The 20,537-nt window shown below is 42.4% G+C and overlaps 1 protein-coding gene across 1 annotated transcript; it reads left to right on the top strand.

Annotated features, from left to right (window-relative positions):
• The first annotated feature begins 703 nt into the window (after nucleotides 1-703).
• Nucleotides 704-19,743, top strand: LOC130186670 (chondroitin sulfate proteoglycan 4-like). The gene is made up of 22 exons (XM_056403918.1): nucleotides 704-925; nucleotides 3,514-3,677; nucleotides 4,401-5,504; nucleotides 5,639-6,049; nucleotides 6,140-6,261; nucleotides 6,483-6,591; nucleotides 6,994-8,322; nucleotides 8,893-8,985; nucleotides 9,442-9,939; nucleotides 10,486-10,620; nucleotides 10,954-11,139; nucleotides 11,294-11,476; nucleotides 11,706-11,882; nucleotides 12,297-12,495; nucleotides 12,666-12,797; nucleotides 13,481-13,656; nucleotides 13,767-13,962; nucleotides 14,279-14,450; nucleotides 15,272-15,659; nucleotides 15,869-16,021; nucleotides 16,457-17,038; nucleotides 17,509-19,743. The coding sequence occupies exons 1-22, from the start codon at nucleotides 862-864 to the stop codon at nucleotides 18,640-18,642; spliced, it is 7,707 nt and encodes a 2,568-aa protein (XP_056259893.1). The 5' UTR covers nucleotides 704-861; the 3' UTR covers nucleotides 18,643-19,743.
• The last annotated feature ends 794 nt before the right edge of the window (nucleotides 19,744-20,537 follow it).

Genomic DNA, 20,537 nt, shown 5'->3' with positions numbered 1-20,537 from the left:
TACTATAACCCCCATTATTTAGCATTTATGAGCAGTATGTAAATCAATTGCGCCCCACACTTCACATCAATTATAACTTAACAGCTTATATTATTACAACTGTTTTACTATAGTGCTATTCTTTATTTGATAATATAGCAGCCTCCACTTACTGATGACCACAGATGGAGTTACGGTTACTCTTTCAGCCACTTACAACTACATTAGGCCATGCTTATACCCAGCTTCTCAGTGATGCCAAAAAAAAAAAATGAGTAGGCCTACTTGAGTAGTTTGCGACACACATAATCTCACTTGGCTACAAGGAAATAAACAGTCATCATAAAAAATTGAATGTTTGTGTGTGACAGCAGCTTGTTCTGAGTTTTTCCTCACCACATGACAGTCAGGTTGTTATGAGCTAAACTAAGGATGGATTCAATTCAGAATATACTACCATTCAAAATAAGTCTCAGCTGTATCTTCAGCAGACTGTGATCTGATATCCAAGAATACACACAGTCTGCTGTACTTTCTACAAAGCACTTCAACACTTTTTTTTTTTTTTTTTCCCCCTTCTGTCTCTGTTCGTGTTGTGACACCTCCCCCATGTGTTGATGTTTGGTACTGAGCACTGCAACAGCCCGCTCCTCTGTGTGGACGGGGTGAGGGGAGGATCGGAGGGTGGAGCTCCACCTCACCGTTCTCAGCTCAGCAGCACAGGTACATTTTTTTTTTTAAAGGCTGTAATCCAAAGCCAGCAAAGCAAGCAGAGGCTACTTGGAAGTTGGCAGTAGTGGAAAAGACAATGGATGGCGTAGTTAGGCAGCCAGATGTTGCTCTTAACTGAATGCAAGTTAGATGATAAAGGCCTAACTAACAATGGGGAGTTTTGTGGCTGATCTGTTTGTGCTCCTGCTGATTTCCACAGGACAAGTTTACGGAGGTAAGGTGCTGCAGAGGAGAGAAAATCACTCCTCCTAAATGACAGATGTAAAACTTAAAACTGAGAACTAATATGCTACAATGTTACTGTTTAATGATTTGTTGCATCACTATAATATAACTGGTAACACTGTAAAAAGTGTGTAAAAAATATAGTTATTATTGGTTGTGAGTGTAAATCTATTAATGTTAACACTTAACATTCACACACAAGCTGTTGTGGTTGTCCTGAAGTAAATTCCTAATCCAGTCTAATATTGTCTGTAGACATATGGCAGGACACTGCTGGATACTGGATTATATTTTGATTGCATGCTTGCAGTTACTTATGTTTTGCAAAGGGACATGATTACCTGACCTGATGCCTGATACGCTCCTAGACTGTGATTTTAGTTGTACAGGAAAAATGTTTATTGGCTAGCAGCATTGCCTCAGGCAGTTGCTCATGTCTCTATATCATCCTTACACCTGTTCACGAGAGTGCATAAAAGACCTGCAGGTGTGTCTGTAACTGTAGGAAGATTACTAATAATCCAGTGTTCACTGGTATCATAGAGGCAGATTAGAGATAGATGGACAGACATGGGTTACACTGACAGCGGGCTTATAGGCTTTATGCAGAACGGCATGCTGAGCCAGTCTGCTGACTGAGTACTTCTCTTTAGGACCAGTCTTTTAACACCTAATAATTTCCTTGATAATCAACTTTACTTTTTGCAGGTGGTGCGTTTCCAGTTTCAAAAGGATTTAAAGGCAGTAAAATAATAAACTATGAAAACTATTTTGAAAAATAATACAATTTGCAGGCAGAAGATTAAAGCCCCCAAAAAACAATAAAAAATAATGAAATGCAGAAGAACAGATGTAAAAGATGATTATTTTTCCATTGTTTTCTGTCTCTTCTTAAAAGCAAATTCCTACCAATTTGTATGAAATGTCTGTTATTCACATTCTACTCAATCGGGAGCCATGTTTCACTGATACAAAAAAGAAAGAAAAGAAAGGAAAAAACACAAGGTCACCAAGATTACTTTTTAAACAGTAGTCAACCGGTTATCTAAAATAATTTAAAAATAATAATAAAAAGCACCTGCAAGAAAAAACATATTTAGAGAGTGAATATGCCTAATATGTCACTATTTCATACTTGTTCCATTGTCTGACAACAAACAAAAACATAATAATTGAGAATTGAGCTGTAAAATACTGTATTGTGTGAGCAAAGTGAATAGGAGAGTTTTCAAGTTTCAACAGTTTTCAACTGCATCCTCAATTTCACACATTGACCATACGCAGTCCAGCCACATACCAGGTTTTGACCTGGTCTTGATATTGAGACAAGTGGAGCTGGTAAGAGTCTAAAACTGTTTTTGTATTTTTTTTTTTTTTTTAAAGTACTTCTTTTCAGTCCCGCCGCACTGCTGTACTGATTGTTTTTGGAGAGTTTTTAGAGTGTCACCCATCCACACACACACACACACACACACACACACACACACACACACACACACACACACACACACACACACACACACACACACACACTCGTTCCCCTGACCTCTATTCATTGAATTGAATTACGGTTTCAATGAATGGACAGTCATTTTGACAGAGTGCTCCAGTACTGCTGTTTTGTAGGTCAAATCAATCAAAATAAAGACTGCTTTACTTTTTTTCATTTACAGATGTGTGTGTATTGACTTATCATTAAACATAAATGTGTGAATGAGTACAGCCTTACAGGGCTTCTAGCATGGCTGTAGACTGTTAGTCTTGTTTTACCATTAGCTAGATAGCCTTAAATTCAAACCTTTTAATTTACATTTGGACCACGATGCCGGACGCTGATTTGTGCTTGCGGAGCAGCTCTGCCATTGACAAATGTTTGTACAACTAGTTCAGTCTGCGTCATCTGGGTCAGCAGTGAAGTCTATTTAGCATCAGAACATTTCAGGATGACCCGCTCCAGGATGCATTAGTTGTCATTAATTGAATTCAGATAGCAGGTGTAAAGTGCAGAGTAGACACCAGATTGACAAAACAGTCAATACAGATTAATCGAATAGTCTTTCCTTTGGCATTTACCAAATGTTAGTTTCAATATCGGTTGATATGTTTGAATCGGATATAGCTTAGAATGTAAATGTTAAAAAGTAATAAAATATGTCAGCATGGGACACATTTGCAGCATGTGTTTTAGCCTCATAATAAACTGTAAGAAAGATGAGAAGAAAAAGAAGAAAATGAAAACGTGTTTTCTGACGAGGCTGCGAGACAGACAGTCCAGACTGAACTTCACACAACACAAACTATAGCCTCAATTATTATGCATCCTATGCCTTCATTAGAGTGAACCAGGGCTTGAACAAGCATTTAGCGTTCTCACTTTAATGAGTTGGACTTAATTTAAAATTGGAAGCTTCAGTAAATTAACTTGGACCATTGGACTGGATTGCACTGGCGATATTGTAACTACCCACTGCATTTCAGGACATGAATGAAACGGTTTTGGATTGATGAAACAGCGTACTTGATCTGGCCACAACTTTGACCTCAACTTCTCATCTGGCTTCTTTTTCATTGTCACAGTGTCCTTCTACGGTGATGGCTACATCCACCTGCGGACAGTGGAGGCATCCGTTCAGACCTTGCTCCATGTCCGATTTCGAACCTCCAGTCAGGCAGGGCTGCTGTTTTTGGCAGCAGGACCTAGAGACTACTTGCTGCTGGAACTGATCTCTGGGCGTCTGCAGGTAAGTTATAGCACATATTAGGGTATAGTAGGAAAGTTTTGCCACGAATCTAGTCATGGATGAAAGCAAGACAAATGTACTGAATGTTAATTTTAAAGGATAAAAATTTTATGAAAGGAAATCAGTTTATGCTTTAGCAAGGCAACACTATTTGGATTTTATGATAATGTCTGTCTAGAGACGCTCACATAAAGATACCTCACACTTTCAAAACAAGAGGAAATATTTGTCCCCTGGCCATTTTAACTCATATGTTGGCATTTACTACCATGAGGAGAGCCCGAGAGAAGACTGAACACACACAGCTTGGTGTCAGATTGCTTGCAGAGAGAGAAAAAAAAAACCCTTTGGCACAGGCTGCATTTCAGGACAAGTTCCTTCATGACCAGGTTAAGAGAGAAGACCACAATAGTTTAATGAAAGCTCTAAGTACAAGGCAAGGGAGCTACTCATGATATTCTTCTTTGTGGAATAATTCTTTAATCTACAGCTAATAGCTCCCTTGATTTTGATTTAAAATTTGTACACTCAAGATGTAGTCAAGATGTAGTCACCATGTCTACGTTTAACGTTTTTTGCTTTTATTGTCACTTTTTGTCCCTCAAATTATGGTCTGAGCATAGAAACAGAAATAAGAGAGTTTAATTTCATACCTCTTGGTTGTCACCTTTTATCCCTCCTTTCCTCACCCCTTCCCTCCTTGCCTCCTCCTTCATCCCTTAGGCACGCCTAGACCTGGGTTCAGGTGAGCGTTCACTACGCTCAGAAAATGGCATCCAACTTAGTGACCTCGGGTGGCACTCTATGGAGCTGACCCACGACCGCCATAATGTCACCATGATCGTGGATCGAAATTTTCACACTAGCCTCCGTATGCCAGGACCAGATCTGGAGCTCAGAGTGGAGGATGGACTCTTTGTTGGAGGAGCAGCTGGTCTGGATCATCCATACCTTCTCAACACCTCCAGGGGGTTTAGAGGCTGTGTGGATGAACTTGTGTTCAATGAACATAACCTGCTGTCCAGTCTAAGGCCATATTCTGGGTACAAGAGCATCCATGAGGTGTCACTGGGCTGTAGTCCGCAGCTTTCTGCGACAGAAGAAGATCCGGTCAGTTTTTTCAGCTCCAAAGCTTTCATCTCACTCCCACCGTGGGAGGTGCCACAGGAGGGACTGTTTCAATGTGAACTTCACCCCTCTGCAAGAGAAGAAGATGGCATTATCCTGTACAGCTCTGGCAACCAGGGAGAGTTTGTTGCCATAGAGATCATAGATGGTTACCTGGTGGCAACAATAGGAAATGGAGAGGGGAGTAAAACTGAGCTGCGTTCTCTAACACATGTTCACAGCAACCACACCTGGTACCCCATCCAGCTGCACCTGCTACCCCACAGCATCCACCTGAAGGTAGACAAGGAGTTAATCAAGGCTGACCTGAGTCTGGAGCTCCAAGTCATCCAGCTCAAAGGGCCTCTCCTCCTGGGAGGGCTGAACGAAGAAGCTCTGGGAGAGGCACGGCGAGCTGGGTTGTTCTCTGCCTCGTCTGGAGGAGGAGCCTCCTTTAAAGGCTGCCTCCGAGAAATTAGGGTGAACACTCAAAGAACGGGTCTCCCTCATGCTGCCATCACCAAGGACATCACTGTAGGCTGTAAGACAGGACAAGCCCTTGTGACAGCGACCACCATCAGCCCAACAGACCGCCCTGAGTTAGATTTTACAACTTCACAACCAATTAGCAACAGTAAGAAGAACCCTAACTTTTTACTGCTGAGAACGCTAGACGTAGCAGAAGGAGGCCGAGCACCACTGGAGCCCAAACACATGAAGGTAGGACTTATTGTCTCCTGCTGACCTGTTCTTCTAGTTTTTACTTTTAGTCATTTGACAGGTTTCTTTTATAACAGTAAAAATAATATGGAGCGATGTAGTATTAATCTGTTCCTATTTGTACTCCCTTCCAGGTGAATCTGGATTTTCGGAAATTGGGCATCCATCCTTCCCAGTTGATGTTCCGCATTGAGGAGCAGCCTGTTCACGGCCAGCTCCGGCTGGACCTCAGACCAGACCCTGATGGGATGCTCGATGAGGGGCAAGAAAGAACTATCACATTAGGAACCGAGGAGAAGGACCGGACTTTCAGTATGCTTGACCTATGGCAGGGCCGGGTGATGTACGTTCACAGTGGGTCAGAGGACCAGAGTGACTTTTTCATGTTTTCAGCCTTCTCCAACAATAAAAAGGAGCTTCCTGTGTTTCTGAGGAGCAACCGTCTTCACCGGTTTGATATTAGCATCAGTCCTGTTAATGATGCCCCTGTGCTCAGCCTCCCAGAGGGAAACCTTTTTACCCTGCTCAAGAAGTCCAAACGACAGGTAGGCACAGTGGAATGATGGTTGGTATGAATATTTGTGTTAACTGAGCATAAGAAAATGAAAATACTAATACACCCACAATGTCCCCAGCTAACAACAGATGTGCTGAGAGTGTCAGACCCGGACAGCAGTCCTGTAGAGCTGGTGTTCAGCTCCCTTGGAAACCTCAACACTGAGGCTGGACACCTTGAGCACCAGGATTACCCCGGCAGGTTGTTGCTATGGCTTGTGAGGCTTTACAGTGCCTCACAAGTCTTCTTAAAAGCAATCATTGAAGTCTATTAGGGAAGTGGCTGTTTGTGTATATGTAACAACAGAGACAGAAAACAAAAGATGCCTGAAAAAGGTTTTGGCAGAACAAAGAGTTGTTGATGCTGCAGCTATTAAAACAGAACAGAACGTGGAAGTTAACAGGGTTTTATCTATCTTCCAGGGCCATTAACTTGTTCTCCCTACATGATCTGGAGGACAGTAAGATCAACTTTGTCCACACTGGGGTTTCCACCTCGAGGCTGCCACTCAGGGTCAGCGACGGGCAGAAGGTACGTGATGTTATCTCTCCCAAAGTGGAATAAACCTATGGAGACTTGCATGTATCTGTTGCCATTATGCCAGTTATAGCAGTGAACTATCAGTGTCAAAACCTTGATTAATGGAAATATATGGCTTGTTACTTTTTCAATGACTCTCTTTTTTCCTATTACCTCTCCGCTTATAATGTTGCCTTGTCTCATCCTTTGCTTCCTCTTCTCGTGTCCCTTTCTTTCATCTTTCTTCACTTGCTTGGTCTCCTCTCCTTTATTGTCTCACGTCATCTCTTGTTTCCCTTTCTCACACTTTTCTAACCTTATCTGTTGTTTACTCTCATCTCTTTGTTCTTCTTCATTCATCTTCCTCACCTCACCTCACCTCTGGTGTTTCCTTCTTCCCTATTCATTCTACAGTTGAGCAACACAGTAGTTTTGCGGATCATGGCAGTGGCACTCGAACACAAACTGGTGAATAAAACAGGACTGGATGTGAACCAAGGCGAGGCTTCCATCATCACCACCAACCATCTCGCAGTACAAGTAAATGTGGCTGATCAGGCAGCGGAAATCCGATACGACATAACAGAGCCACCACGATATGGTGAGCTCCAGCGGTTGCACTCAAGTGGCGACTGGAAACTTACAACCTCGTTCTCTCAGAAACTTTTAGAAAAAGAACGGATCCGATACCTCAGCACTTACCATGGCCTTCAGACTCAAAACAATGTCACTGATCAGTTCAAATGTAAAATCAGCATCAATTCACTGGCTACCGAGGAGATTATTTTCCCTATTGTGGTTCGCTGGATCCACTTCAAGGTCACACGAAGCAAGATGGAGGTCAATGGTGTTCAGTCGGCTGTTGTCACTCCTGAGGACCTCCATGTAGTTTCAAAGGGTGTCAAACTCAATGAGAGCAACCTCTTTTTCAGGCTCCGTACAGTACCAAAGAAAGGTCAGCTGTTCCTCGACGACAAAGTTCTACAAAAGAACTCAACCTTCAGCCAGAAGAATATTACAAATGGTTTGCTGAAGTACGAGCTGCTCAACAGGGTACTCGATGACACAAGAGACACATTAAGCTTTCAGGTATTTTCAACACACGCCAACTCGACAAGTTACGACTTCAGAATCAACATCAAAACCGAGTCAACAGCCTTCACCATTGTAAACAAAGGCCTTTCAATACTGGAAGGAGGGAGTAAAGTCATTACCAAAGACATCTTGTTCACTCAGACAGCAAGTAACCGAGAGGTCCAGTACAGCATCACGGTGAGCCCCAAGCGTGGACAGATCAGAAAGATCAATCTCTCCAACTCAACATCCATTAATGACAACATTGTAAGCTTCACAAATCAGGATATCATGGAGGAGAGGATTATGTATGTTCATGATGACAGCGAGACCAAACAGGATTCTTTTACGTTTCAAATCGTGGTTTACAAACCGCATAAACACACCAGCAAGAAGGAGGACAGAAACACAGCCGAGCACACCTTTAATATCTCCGTGCAGCTTGTCAATGATCAGAGACCTGTCAGGGTCGTTGATAAAGTTTTCCACGTGGCCCGCGATGGCCAGAGGTTGGTGACGTTGAACGACCTTCGCTACCGGGACGATGATTCTGACTTTGAGGACAACTGGTTGGTGTACACACGGAGGGGGATTCCCATGGGAGAGCTGGTCCTGGCCGGTGACCCCAGTCACAAGCTGTACGAGTTCACACAGCGGGACCTCGAGCAGGTGCGCACGATTTATCTGAGATTCTCCATCATCCAGGTGATAGAATATTTAGAATCACTAAATTAAAGATATACAGTATATATTTGCTGTTTTACTATTCAGATCCAGTGTCATGACATCAATGACCCCCTTGTGTCCCTTAATAAGTGTGCAAAAACAATGCATCTGTATGCATTTACTGTTACTTAACTCAATGAAAAACATTTGTTAAAAGGACAGTTATTTAGCTTTTTGTCTTTAATAATGGAATACATTATTTTTCATTATAACATGAGTTTTCCATGCCACATTAAATCAAATCACAACACAGAAAACAAAGTTATTGTCCTTGTAATACAGTATGTTTTTCATTTAATTATGACATAAAAAGGAAATACAAATATCAATGTGTATTGCATTTAAATGTATTTCTTCATTTGATTTGTTTTAATTTCTGCATTTTAAATTTTCCATGCTGGATACTCTGCTGGAATAAGATTTTAGTTAAATGTGTTTATTCATTTTAACCATGCTGATTCTTTTCTCCGTTCCTTTCATCATCTCCTCTTCTCTTCTCCTCTCTTCTCTCAGAAAAAAGTGTTGTTTGTCCACAGAGGAGTGAGTTTCGGACGTTTTGTGCTTTTCGTATCAGATGGCAAACATTATGTTTCCACACTGCTTGAGGTGATTATAATGTCTTCACATTTAATGCATTTTATGGATTTATTCATTTATTTATACTTTTCTGGTGAAACTCAGTCAGCATCACTGTAAACATTGCCAGTGTTAGCCAAGTGGCTAATTTTCAACTGTTGTACTACAGAACACATGTTAAATTAAATGAGCTGTTAAACAAAGGAAATGAAAAAGTCAAGCAGTATGCATAATAAGGAAATATACAGTATAAGCAATGAACATTAAGTCTTCAAGTTGTGATTGTGCCATATTTATATTTTCATGTTATTTATCAGCAGTTTAAATTGTGTGTGTGATGGTTATATTTTTCTCTACAAATTATTTCCTAGTAATTAAATATCAAAAGGCATTTGAGTATCAAAAGAAGTAAGCCTATGATGTTATGTGTTCACTGACTGCTGTTATTATTATTTTCTGTCTCTGATGTGTAACTGGCTGTTACAGGTGATGGCCCAGGATCCTTACTTACAGGTGGAGAACAACACAGGCCTCATGGTCCAGCGAGGTGGAATCACCACCCTGACCTCCACTAACCTCAGCGTCTTCAGCAACCTTGACATACGAGACCCACAGGAAGTGACATTCGAGGTCTTCCTTCCACCTAAACACGGTGTGCTCTGCTTTAGTGATGGAGATCAAGACGCTGTAAAAGAAGCAGATGCAATTTCAATATTCACCCAGCGGGACCTGGTGGCAGGGCGCCTGGCATATCTTCATGATGGCAGCCATGAATTGTCAGATTGGTTTAATGTGACGGCAAGAGCAAGGGAGAAAAGCACAGAGAGGCAACAGGACAGAGGGAGGAGGGAGGTGCATCTGGACATCGGAGTGCCGGTAAAAATATTCCTGGAGAGCCATCAGAGGCCGCCAACGGTCATAAGCAACCGTCCAGTGGTGGTGGCAGAAGGACAGAATGTCTCCATAAGCAGAGAACATTTAGAGGCAAGTCAATAATCATAACACAGTAAAAGACTCACCCACTAATTACTTTAACAGATTGAGATATACAGGCTATCAAAACTCACTTTCTAGACTCTAGTTGTTGCATATAAGTCGCTCACATGCTCACATACTGGACAGTATATCAGGGTCTAGCCTATGTGGGCTTTTTATGTACTTAACATTTTTCAAGTTAACACAGCAAGTCATAAACTGAGTCAGATTTCTCCTTGAATGATTTTGAAATACTTGAGCTGAAAATGACAGCTCCACTTTGACTTCCTTTAATGTAGATTTTCCAGACCCAAACAGATAGAATTTTATCGATAGTGTCCATTTTGATATGTATATTGTTCCATACAGGTCACCCACTGTTGGTCTATAGTTTATTCCTGTTGTTATTGTACGGTAATGTACGGTTTGTCCTTCGTATCTTCTACAGTACATGCTGTATCATCTTCCTGTTGTTTAATAATGAGGCCTGTAATAATGAACCTGGCATATTTCCATCGTATTTGCAAATATGTTCTTATGTATTCTTTTCACCAGGTGGTCCACGAGGACAGCCAGCCCTCAGAGATCATTTTTACTGTCCAAAGTCCTCCCACCCTGGGTTTTCTTCAGAGGTTCTCCCATATCAACAAGCACCTGAACAACAATGGAGAACAGCAGCACCTCTATCAGGTACAGCCAACTTTACAGCTATGTGTGGATTCATTGGAGCGCTTTTGTTGTCCTGATGCAGAAAACAAGGGACTGTCGGTCCCAAAACCAAAAATAGGAATGCAGAGTTGGGAGATAACTGAGGTGTTTGTCACTGCAAGTGACCCCTTTTTATGTTCATTATTTGACTGTAAAATAACAATTTTTTTTGGAGCTTTATGTTTCAAGTGATAAACGTTTAGTATAACTGGAATGTCCTCGTGGCCACAAGTTGTACACTCAAGCATTTAAGCGTCAAAAGAGTCGCACAGAAAAAGCATTTGATGAGTCTGTCCTCTCTGTTGCTTCCTGCAGGGCATCAGAGAGCAGCAGACAACCTCCTTCACCCAGGACGACCTGAACCAGGGATTGATCGTCTACCATCAGCAGTCCACAGGAAGCACCAACGACTCTGTTCTGTTGGAGGCAACCAACGGGGTCACAAAGGTCGGACCTATCAGGCTGGAGATCGATATCATTCCTATCCTGCTCCCTCTACAGGTACAGCATCTATGTCTACATGTTGTAAAAGGCAACAGTTGCATGAAAATGGAAAGAAATTTACTGATTTGTCAGTCGACTTTCCAGGAGATCCAAGTGACCCTCCAAAATAAAACAGTCAGTCAGAACTTTCTTCTGTTGGTCGTTTCTGCAGGTGTCTGACTTGACCCTGGATGAGGGGTCATCCCTGCCGTTGACTTGTGACATAATTAAGGTTGCCAATCATCACTTCTCAGACATGAACTTCCTGTATCAAGTGATCGATCCACCACGACACGGACACTTGGAGCACAGCCGGATACCGGGGATGCCCATCACTGCTTTCACACATACTGAGGTTTGACTGAGCACACAATATGTATTTTATATGTTAAAAAAACTTAATAAACCTTTTTACACAAGTGTATATCAAGAGAAGGAACTTTTAGCCTCACAATTGTTTAGAGATCACACACAGTATCTTTTTTTTCAAATTGAATCAGACACATCTCTGAAAGATGACACATAGTGCCATGTTAGAATCAATCTTTATACATGAATCTCCTCCGCCCAACACTTTTTTCCAGGTGGAACGTGAGTACATCTCCTATATCCACGACGGCAGCGACACACAGAGAGATAACTTCACCATCGTGGCCAATCAGACAGAAATCAGGAAGCACAGTCTGCCCTGCACTGTTCACATCAGTGTCACACCCGTCAATGATGAGACTCCTGTCGTTACAACCAACCGGGGTCTGAAGGTGGGAAATGAACGGACTTCTGAAATCACAAAATCACTAAGGGGGTCTTGTTTTATTGCAAAGGATTTCTCAGGGAAACAGGCAATTATGCTGAAACAGACATGATATACTGTGCTGTCTATATTATTAGTTAGCAAATTTATGGGTATCATTTTATATTCTTGCTGATAATTAACAATACCATGTGTTCACAACTCTCTTTCTTATCAAATTTGTTTTTTTTTCCCCTGGCTCTAGCTCTACGCTGTGGCTTCATATTTAGTGTACAGACATGAGAGTGGAATCAATGTTGTCAACTAACTCTCTGCAACAAAGCAAATAAGCATGTTGCTGAAAATGTCCAACTAATCTTTTAATAGCTAAGTTTAATAGCCTTCCTGTCTTTTCCTTCCGTCTTTCCTCTTGTTTCCTCAGGTGTGGGTGGGTTCAGTGACAGAAATCACCACAAATGATCTCAGTGCAGAGGACTCTGACACACCGTCCGAGGGGCTGGAGTTTGTTGTCACACCACCCAGCAACGGCCACCTGGCCCTGAAGAGCGCCCCCTCCAGACACATCCTGAACTTCACCCAGAATTACATACAAAGTGGACAGCTGGTGTTTGTGCACAGTGGTGAGCTAAGCAGGAGCTGGGCAGATTAAAGTTAGTTTTTAGATGGAGGTAGAGTGTATTTTGTACTGAAATGTGTCATTTTTAAGGGCCTCTTGGGTAAAAGATGAGTCTGGAATAAACAAAAGAATGGCTGGAAGAAAGAATGACCTTTGCCCTCTCTTCTTGTGTAGGTGCATCGTCGGGTGGCTTTCACTTCCAGGTGAATGATGGTGTTAACTTCGCCCCTCGTCAAATCTTCAGCACGACTGCCCACTCTCTGGTCCTCACCATGCACAAAAACCATCCAATGGAGGTGTATCCAGGTACAACAGCTCACTCAGCTACAATAAAACATCCTGGTTCAAATCCCTGGAGGTTCTCCAGGATCATGAGATTATTTAGGGGACTAAGGGTATTCTTTGTTGCTTCACCTTACTCCACTTGGTTATTTATCAAATGATAACTGAAGAGGAAACCTCTTTATTTCTATCATTTCTTTTCCTCTACTGAAGTTAGCATGCTAACCAGCCAGCCCCGGCCGGCCTGCCTTGTCACTCTCCGATAACAAGTCACTGTAGCGTCCAGTCTGCCATGAAGAAGTAATGCTGCTCAGAGGGCGTATGATAACCTCTTGTATTGTAAACACATAATGGCTGAAGTGTTTGCCAAGCGACAATGCCCCTTTAAGATTAATGCAATTTGTATTGTTTGCAGTCATGTCTGCACACCAGTTTAAACTAATTACCCTGATTGTCCCAAGCTGAAACCACATACAGCTCAAAGGAGGGTGAAGTATTTGTTTGGTAAATCATTCCTGGAGGATGATATGTTTTAAAATGCTTCTAAAAATTCACCAAAAAGCCACTCACTTGCCTATGCATTCATTAATTTCATGTCTTAGTCTGTCCTTTTGTGGCAGTTTGCAAGCAGGGAGATGTCCACAGATACCACAGTCAATCAGGGATATTCACTGCCTCCTCTCACTGTGTCTTCGTTACCTTTAAAGGCTCGGTGACACCAATCTCTGAGCAGGAGCTTCAGGTGGTAACCAATGACGTCAGCGATATCAGAAGAAACCACTCTGTAGTGTTTACAGTGACTGCTCCTCCTAAACTTGGCCGCCTGGTCCGACGTATGCCTGACAACTCTACACAAAACATTTCTACATTCACACAAAGCATGGTAGGAGATGTATATACTGCATGCATATGCATTTGTCATTTGTCATTTGTCTGTCTCTGCACCAAAGGCAATCTGTTATTTACAGATTTCTTCATGTCACTGTCTCTCAGGTGAATGATGGAGTCATCCTTTACGATCAGAACAAGCCGGAGTCAGTGGGATGGTCGGCTGCAGACTATTTCTCTTTCACTGTGTCTTCTCCTCCTGCTTTCCTTCCTCCACACACCTTCACCTTCTTAATCTCCTACCAGGCCAACGAACATCATGACCACCCTCAACACAAGACCAGACTACTAAACAACGCAGGTACTGTACTGTTAAAATCAGCGTGAATCTTGTGTTTATAACTTACGAACAGGTGAAAAAAGGTTTTCCCAGGATAATCTTTGTAAAGTTCCTTATTATTCTTATTTTCTTTTATCTGTGAAACAGGTGGTTTCAGATCTCTTGCATTTACAGAATTGTTTTAACTTGTGAAAACAGCAGCATATTACCATTTTCAGAATCTCCAGCTAAAGTAGAATGCATTCTGGGAAGATAACGCCATCTTATTCACACTGAATCTATTCTTCTCTTTCATGAGGAAGAATATATAAGCACACTATTTGCCTCTATCATTCAGGTGCTGTGGTGGCAGAGGGAGGAAGGGTGACGATTGACAGGTCTAAACTCGATGCCTCCAATCTCCTGGGGAAAGTTCCAGAGCCCCGACGGAAAGACCACCACGTCCTATACCGTGTGATTTCTCTGCCACGTCACGGGGCTCTGTCTATCCGAGGACATAACCTCACCAGGTGCTGGGCTCATTTCTTGGTGTCTCTATATATGGCCAGGAAACCACAAAACATTGAAATTTGTCATTTCTCCACAGAATGACGTACCTGCCTCTATCCATTTTTATTTATCGCCCAAAATAATATAGGGGAGACTGGGTGTGGTTGTAACACTTTTTGCTTCAGCACCTGGAACTCACTGAATTTTTGAGGTAGAGTTCTCATTAAAGTACAAGCAAAATTATCTACATGTGTTTACTACAAATGGCACCAATTCAAACTTCTGCAAAAATATCACGGACCTCATGAGTTGATGTCACTATATGGTGTTCCTTTGTTACAACCTACCCCACTACCGTGGTAGTCCAATCTAATACAAGTCATATGAGTACTAAACAAAATATAGTCTTGGTCAAAACAATTACTTTCTTACCTTAAAATCAGTTTCTTCTCTGTAGAATCTGCATGTGCCTGTTTCCAGCCATGACAACCACCATGTGGGATCAGGAAGTGGGTAAACACTGAAATAACCATATGATTCCTGTATTATCCCTGTTTGGTGGAATTGGTGGTGTAACAACTCTCTCCATGTTACAACCATATCCGGTCTCCCCTATATTGTATTTTTAAACATATAAAAGAAACATTGCAGACAGAAATATTTAGACAACATTTCTACCAATAAGTAAATATACATATAGGTTAGATAATGAGGAAAAAGTAAAAAAATATCCAGAATGATCTTTTTGGAAATTAAACTTTCTGGATAATTTATTTAAACAAACTTTGTTTAAACTTTTTTTTTAAACTTTTTTTGTCTTCAAATATTTATCCTTCCCCAGAGATCAACCAGATTTCTCACAGATCACCCTGAATAAACTTGGCATCATGTACATCCACGACGACTCTGAGACGACGACCGACAGCTTCACTTTCCGGGCTTGGGTGGCTCCTTTGGATCTCCCCCCCTCATCTTCCTCGTCTGCTTTGTCCTCGGATTCCTCCTCTTCCTCCTCCTCCTTTTCCCGTCTCTATTCAGCTTCATCATCCTCCTTTTCGTCGTTAGACACAGTGTCTGATCACAGAGTCAAAGACAGCCTGGCAGTGACGGAGATGTTCAACATCACGGTGACACCAGTCAACGACCAGCCGCCACTCATCAGGAGCAGAGCCCCGAGTATGAAGGTGGTAGTCGGAGAGAGAGTTGTGTTTGGTCCAGACTATCTGCAGGTGAGCCAGTGCAAAGTGAACGGGTGTAAATGTGAGCAGGCATTTTTATACTATTTGTTAATAGTAAGATTTTTGTATGAACACACTGTTTTACCTTCTGAGATTTATTAAACTAGCAACAATATTTGAGTATCAGTGTTTAACTTTTGGTGACATTTTCTTTTCAAACAGTCTTATAAAATATAATCCTTGACAATCTACATGTCCAGGTTGAGGATCATGACACCCCTCCAGAGGAGCTGCACTACCTCGTGATCAGTAAGCCCAACAATGGCTACCTGACACTGGGGGAAAGACCAGAGCCGGTGACCTCTTTCACCCAGTATGATGTCAACCATGGCCGGCTTCACTTTATACAGCAGGTGAAGAGCGACTCTGCATGATGGAGACTATACAGCTCAGTATATAGCATCAAATTATTCTGATGTCATTATTCTGCTTGTAGAGAAAGCAGCAGTCTGTCACTGTGTGGCTTGATACTGCCTCCAGGGGTCGCCAAAGACAAACGTCTTCAAATGCTACACATATGGGCTTTGAAATCTGCTTTTTGTTAATTCCCCACTACATCATTTGTCACCAAAGCCTTGTCTCAAAAATTGGTGACACAACTCTGACATAACAAAAAATGGCATATGGATGTATCTTAAAGTCAACTAGATCATAGATTTCAAATTGTATTTAATATCAGGTAGCCCTTAATTTCCATTAATTTTTGTGTGGTGTGAAAATGAACTTGTGGAGATGTTAAACCTGCTTGAGATATGAATATATTCTGATTCCTCTGTTCCCTCCATCAGGGTGAGCCCTTGACAGGAGTTTTCTACTTCAATGTAACCGATGGTTATCACCGTCCACTCTACAAACTGTTTAGTTTGGAGGTGATTAAGCCTTCTGTCTCCATGGTGAACAACACTGGCCTGTCATTGGTTCAAGGCAAGAGTGCTGTGGTCCTCACAACCAACCAGCTGGCAGCTCAGACCAATGGTCGCAGCCAGGCCAAGATCACCTACACGGTCGCCACACACCCTCGCCACGGACGCATCGCTATTGACGACCAGGAGGTCATGACCTTCAGCCACGAGGACCTGCAGTTCGGTCGCGTTGTGTATCACATGACTGATCTGAGCGAATCGGAGGATAGCTTCCAAATCTCTGTGTCAGCCTCGTCATCTGGTGTTGATTACGGAAATGTAACAGCACAGACAGTGAAGGTAACTGTGCGGCCTCTGATCTACCTGAGGGAGCAGGTCAGAGTACCCAGTGGTATCGCCGTGAAATTGGGGAAAGCCATGATCGATGCCTCTGAACTGGCGAGAATCACTCGAGCTGACCCGGTCTTTGAGGTTCTGTCTCCACCAAAACATGGAAAACTGGTCAAGGTAAGACTGTTCATGGTAATGTTTTGATAAAGTTTCAAGGAAGATGCAGCTGTTTTTCATATTCATTTAGATATAATATTTACATATAATTCTCTCTGGTTGAAAGTTTAAAATCTGACAACACCCATCACCACTAAGTAGTACGGTGTCAGAAGTCTGCTCTATAACCACACCCACTGGTGATTTCATAATGCACTGACACCTTGGGGTACACTTCTATGTCACTGTTGCAAGATGAGAAGTTAACCCATCACATGTCAGCAAAAGCAAGATTTTCATCTTGTCTTAAGTTGCTGTTCAAATGTTCTGTATCTGATTTAAAGTTACTTTAAAGTTACAAGGGTGATTACACAGTATACAATGGACCACTTCAATAACCATAGTAGTTTATGACTTTACACTCTTACCATCTAATTTCAGCTCACTCTCTCCTCTGCTGTGTGTCTGTGCCTGTGTGTGCATATATGTAGATAACCTATGACCCTAACCAAGCATCCGAGGTCCTAAAGTCTTTTACGTTCAGAGATGTGGTGCAAGGCCGAGTCGCCATCGAGGAGACTCTCAGTGACGGCGACAACCAGCTCCATGATAACAAATCAGCGCTCACAACAGCTCAAGGCCACACCCCCGCCAGACCTCTCAATGATTCTTTCATCTTCCTGGTGAGGGCCGGTAATGTCCAACCAGCGAAGGGTGAGCTTCATTTTACCATCTTACCCCACCATCAGATGCATCACGGTCTGGGTGCTGTAACTAAAGCAGATGGTGCAAGTCGCGAACACACCACAACCCGTCTACCGACACATAATAGGACTACTACTGGAGGAGGAAGAGGAGGTGGACGAGGGGGATCCACAACGCACAGCAGGGTTGAGGAGGGTTTGCACCCCCACATTTTGTCACATAAAAACCACAACAGGACACAGCACAGGTTGAGGCCTCACGGTCGCTGGGGGAACCACACACACGGTGGGAGTCATGGAGGAAGATCAGGGAGTGGTCCAAAGGGAGCTGGAGGGGGTCACAGCCACGCTCCACAACCGCACCCTCCTTCTATCTTAGAAAAACACGGTCCAGCTAACCCTCCTGACACCCACCTGGTTCACGTGGAGGCCCTCCCTCGCCCTGCCTCCGACCCCCTCCTCATTATCCTGCCACTGCTGGCCTGTTTGCTCCTCGTCATTATTCTCGTGAGTTTGATTCTGGTGTTCCGCCACCGAAAGGAGAAGGCCCGTATGCGGCTCATCCAGGAGCTCGCTGCAATGCAGCTACCCACCGAGGGCAGCCCTTACCTGGGCCGGCCGGAGCGGAGTGTGGCGATGCCATCTGTGGTAGTCACCCCCCTTGGCCCTGCAAGCTGCCCTACCTCACCGCGGATACCCATAAGTCCCAGGAGGAGGAGTCTGGCCCCTGGGATGACCTTCTGGGGGCCATTTGAAGCTGATGGAGCAGGTGGCGATGGGAATATTAGAGGTGGAATAGGTATTGAAAGAGATAATGTAACATGTGGTAATGCACTCCAAGCTGTTACAGCAGGATTCAAGACCTCTGTGGGATCTACGTCTCCTACTACAACTCTTAAAGACAACCAGTACTGGGTTTGATGGAGGTAATTCAAAGAAGAACTGTGCCTTAGAGGTGTATTCTTGGTGTGAAGGCTATACATGGCACATGTCTACTCTCTAGGGGACATTTGTGGTCATAAGGTACATCTGATCTACTATGAACTTTTTATAAAAGAGCAAATTGTGCACAATTGTAGAAATTGTTTGTAGAATATATAAATTAAGTCATTTCAATGAACCAACCTGAACTGAACACATTTTTGATGTAGTGCTGTTTCATTTGTAAGACATTACCCAGCTATGTAGGAGGTGTAAGGCATTACTCAAAGGAAACACAGTCCATTATTGCTACTTAGGCTGATGTTTGCTTTTGTCATTTCAAGGTATTTCAGTTTCTGCCATGGCATGACATGAGAACAACCGCCACTAGTTCCCTTATGCAAAAATAAATTTTTCGTGAACGTAGTCTTGTAGTGATTCCTCAGAAGATTAGTTGTAACTTCTCTATGGCTGAAGATAGCATTATATTTGTGGAACCGTTGCTGAACACAGAAGTGAAACATAGACAGATGTTTACTGCAGTTACTATAAATTGTCAGGTTTAATGTCGCTGAATTTCGAGTTAGATCAAATGTGAGTTTGTAGAGTAGCTGGTACCTGACATTTCTCACTGATGTGTTACTTCTTCAAAACCTTGAATGTCAGCAGGTAGACAATGTAGATAATGTTGTTTGTACATGCAACTGAAGGTGCTGTAAGTTTCAAAGTCCAAACTATTTTTTATAACATTTACCGCTCGCACATGTGCTGGTGTCACTTCACTATTCTGCACTTTTCCATTTTCTTTGTCTGATTTTGTTGCAGCTCAAGGCTGCGAGTCGTCACATAACTGTTTCTGATAGGCGTTACAGTATTAACAATTCATAGTAAGATGTGAAGACATAGGTAACTTTCTCAGTTCTGGATTGACTTCAACACCTTTTTATGCCTGCATATGTTTGCCATGCACTGTGAAAGATTTATTTTTTAATAAAGATATTTCTTAAAGACTTGTGTGTGTTCAGCTAAAACACATAAATGCAACTAAGACAGAGGATCCAAAATCCTCCTTTCGCATATTGTTTTTTGGGTTCTTAAAGACCAACAGCAACAAGCTGTCCATCTGCTGACTGACAATGGACGTTACAAGCTGAGTATCTAAAAACAAAGAAATCAGTACAACCAACAAATGTGTGACGGTTACGTAAACCCGCCTCTAGGTTGTATGTAACTTGCATAAGGAGGCTTCAGCCAGCAGAGCCATGCAACAGTCAAAGACAAAAGAAGAAGAAAATGCAAACAAAGAGGAGAGGAGAAAGAGGCAAGTCTAAATAATGGAGGGCCTGCGGCTGCGGTAACCTGACCTGCAGTCTGTGAACTCTGGTGTCAGATATCAGGGATCGGACTGCTGCTGCCTAGGCAGTAAAAACAAGTGATAACATGCTTCTCATTGCACTGACAACACAGAATATAGAACACATTTCTTTCACACTGGCCGAACTTCAACAAAAATCATATTTCTAGAATAATTTGTACAAAGTGTGGAGAGATGGCACTCGAGGCTTTTTAACAACAAAGTGAGAAAGTGATTTTATGACCTGACGGACATTAAGCTCTTCTCCATTTCAGATTGATATGATATTAGTACTCAAACTTGATCTGAACTGTACTGCAGCAGGATTCGTGTGGCACTGTCATGCCCTTAGTGACATTGTGTTTTTAATTTTATTGTCTAGTGTAATAACCTTTTAAATACAACACTGTATGTGGATTTTGTCATTTATTCTTACACAAATTAATTAACATAAAAAAATTTGGAGTTAGAAATGTTAGCAATAGTCTGTGGTGTTCTGGGTTTTAATAGCAAATCAGGATGTTTCTTAATCAGAACAGGG

This window comes from Seriola aureovittata, chromosome 18, assembly GCF_021018895.1.
Source record: "Seriola aureovittata isolate HTS-2021-v1 ecotype China chromosome 18, ASM2101889v1, whole genome shotgun sequence".
NCBI lineage: Eukaryota > Metazoa > Chordata > Actinopteri > Carangiformes > Carangidae > Seriola > Seriola aureovittata.
This window is presented reverse-complemented; position numbering and strand designations above follow the sequence as displayed.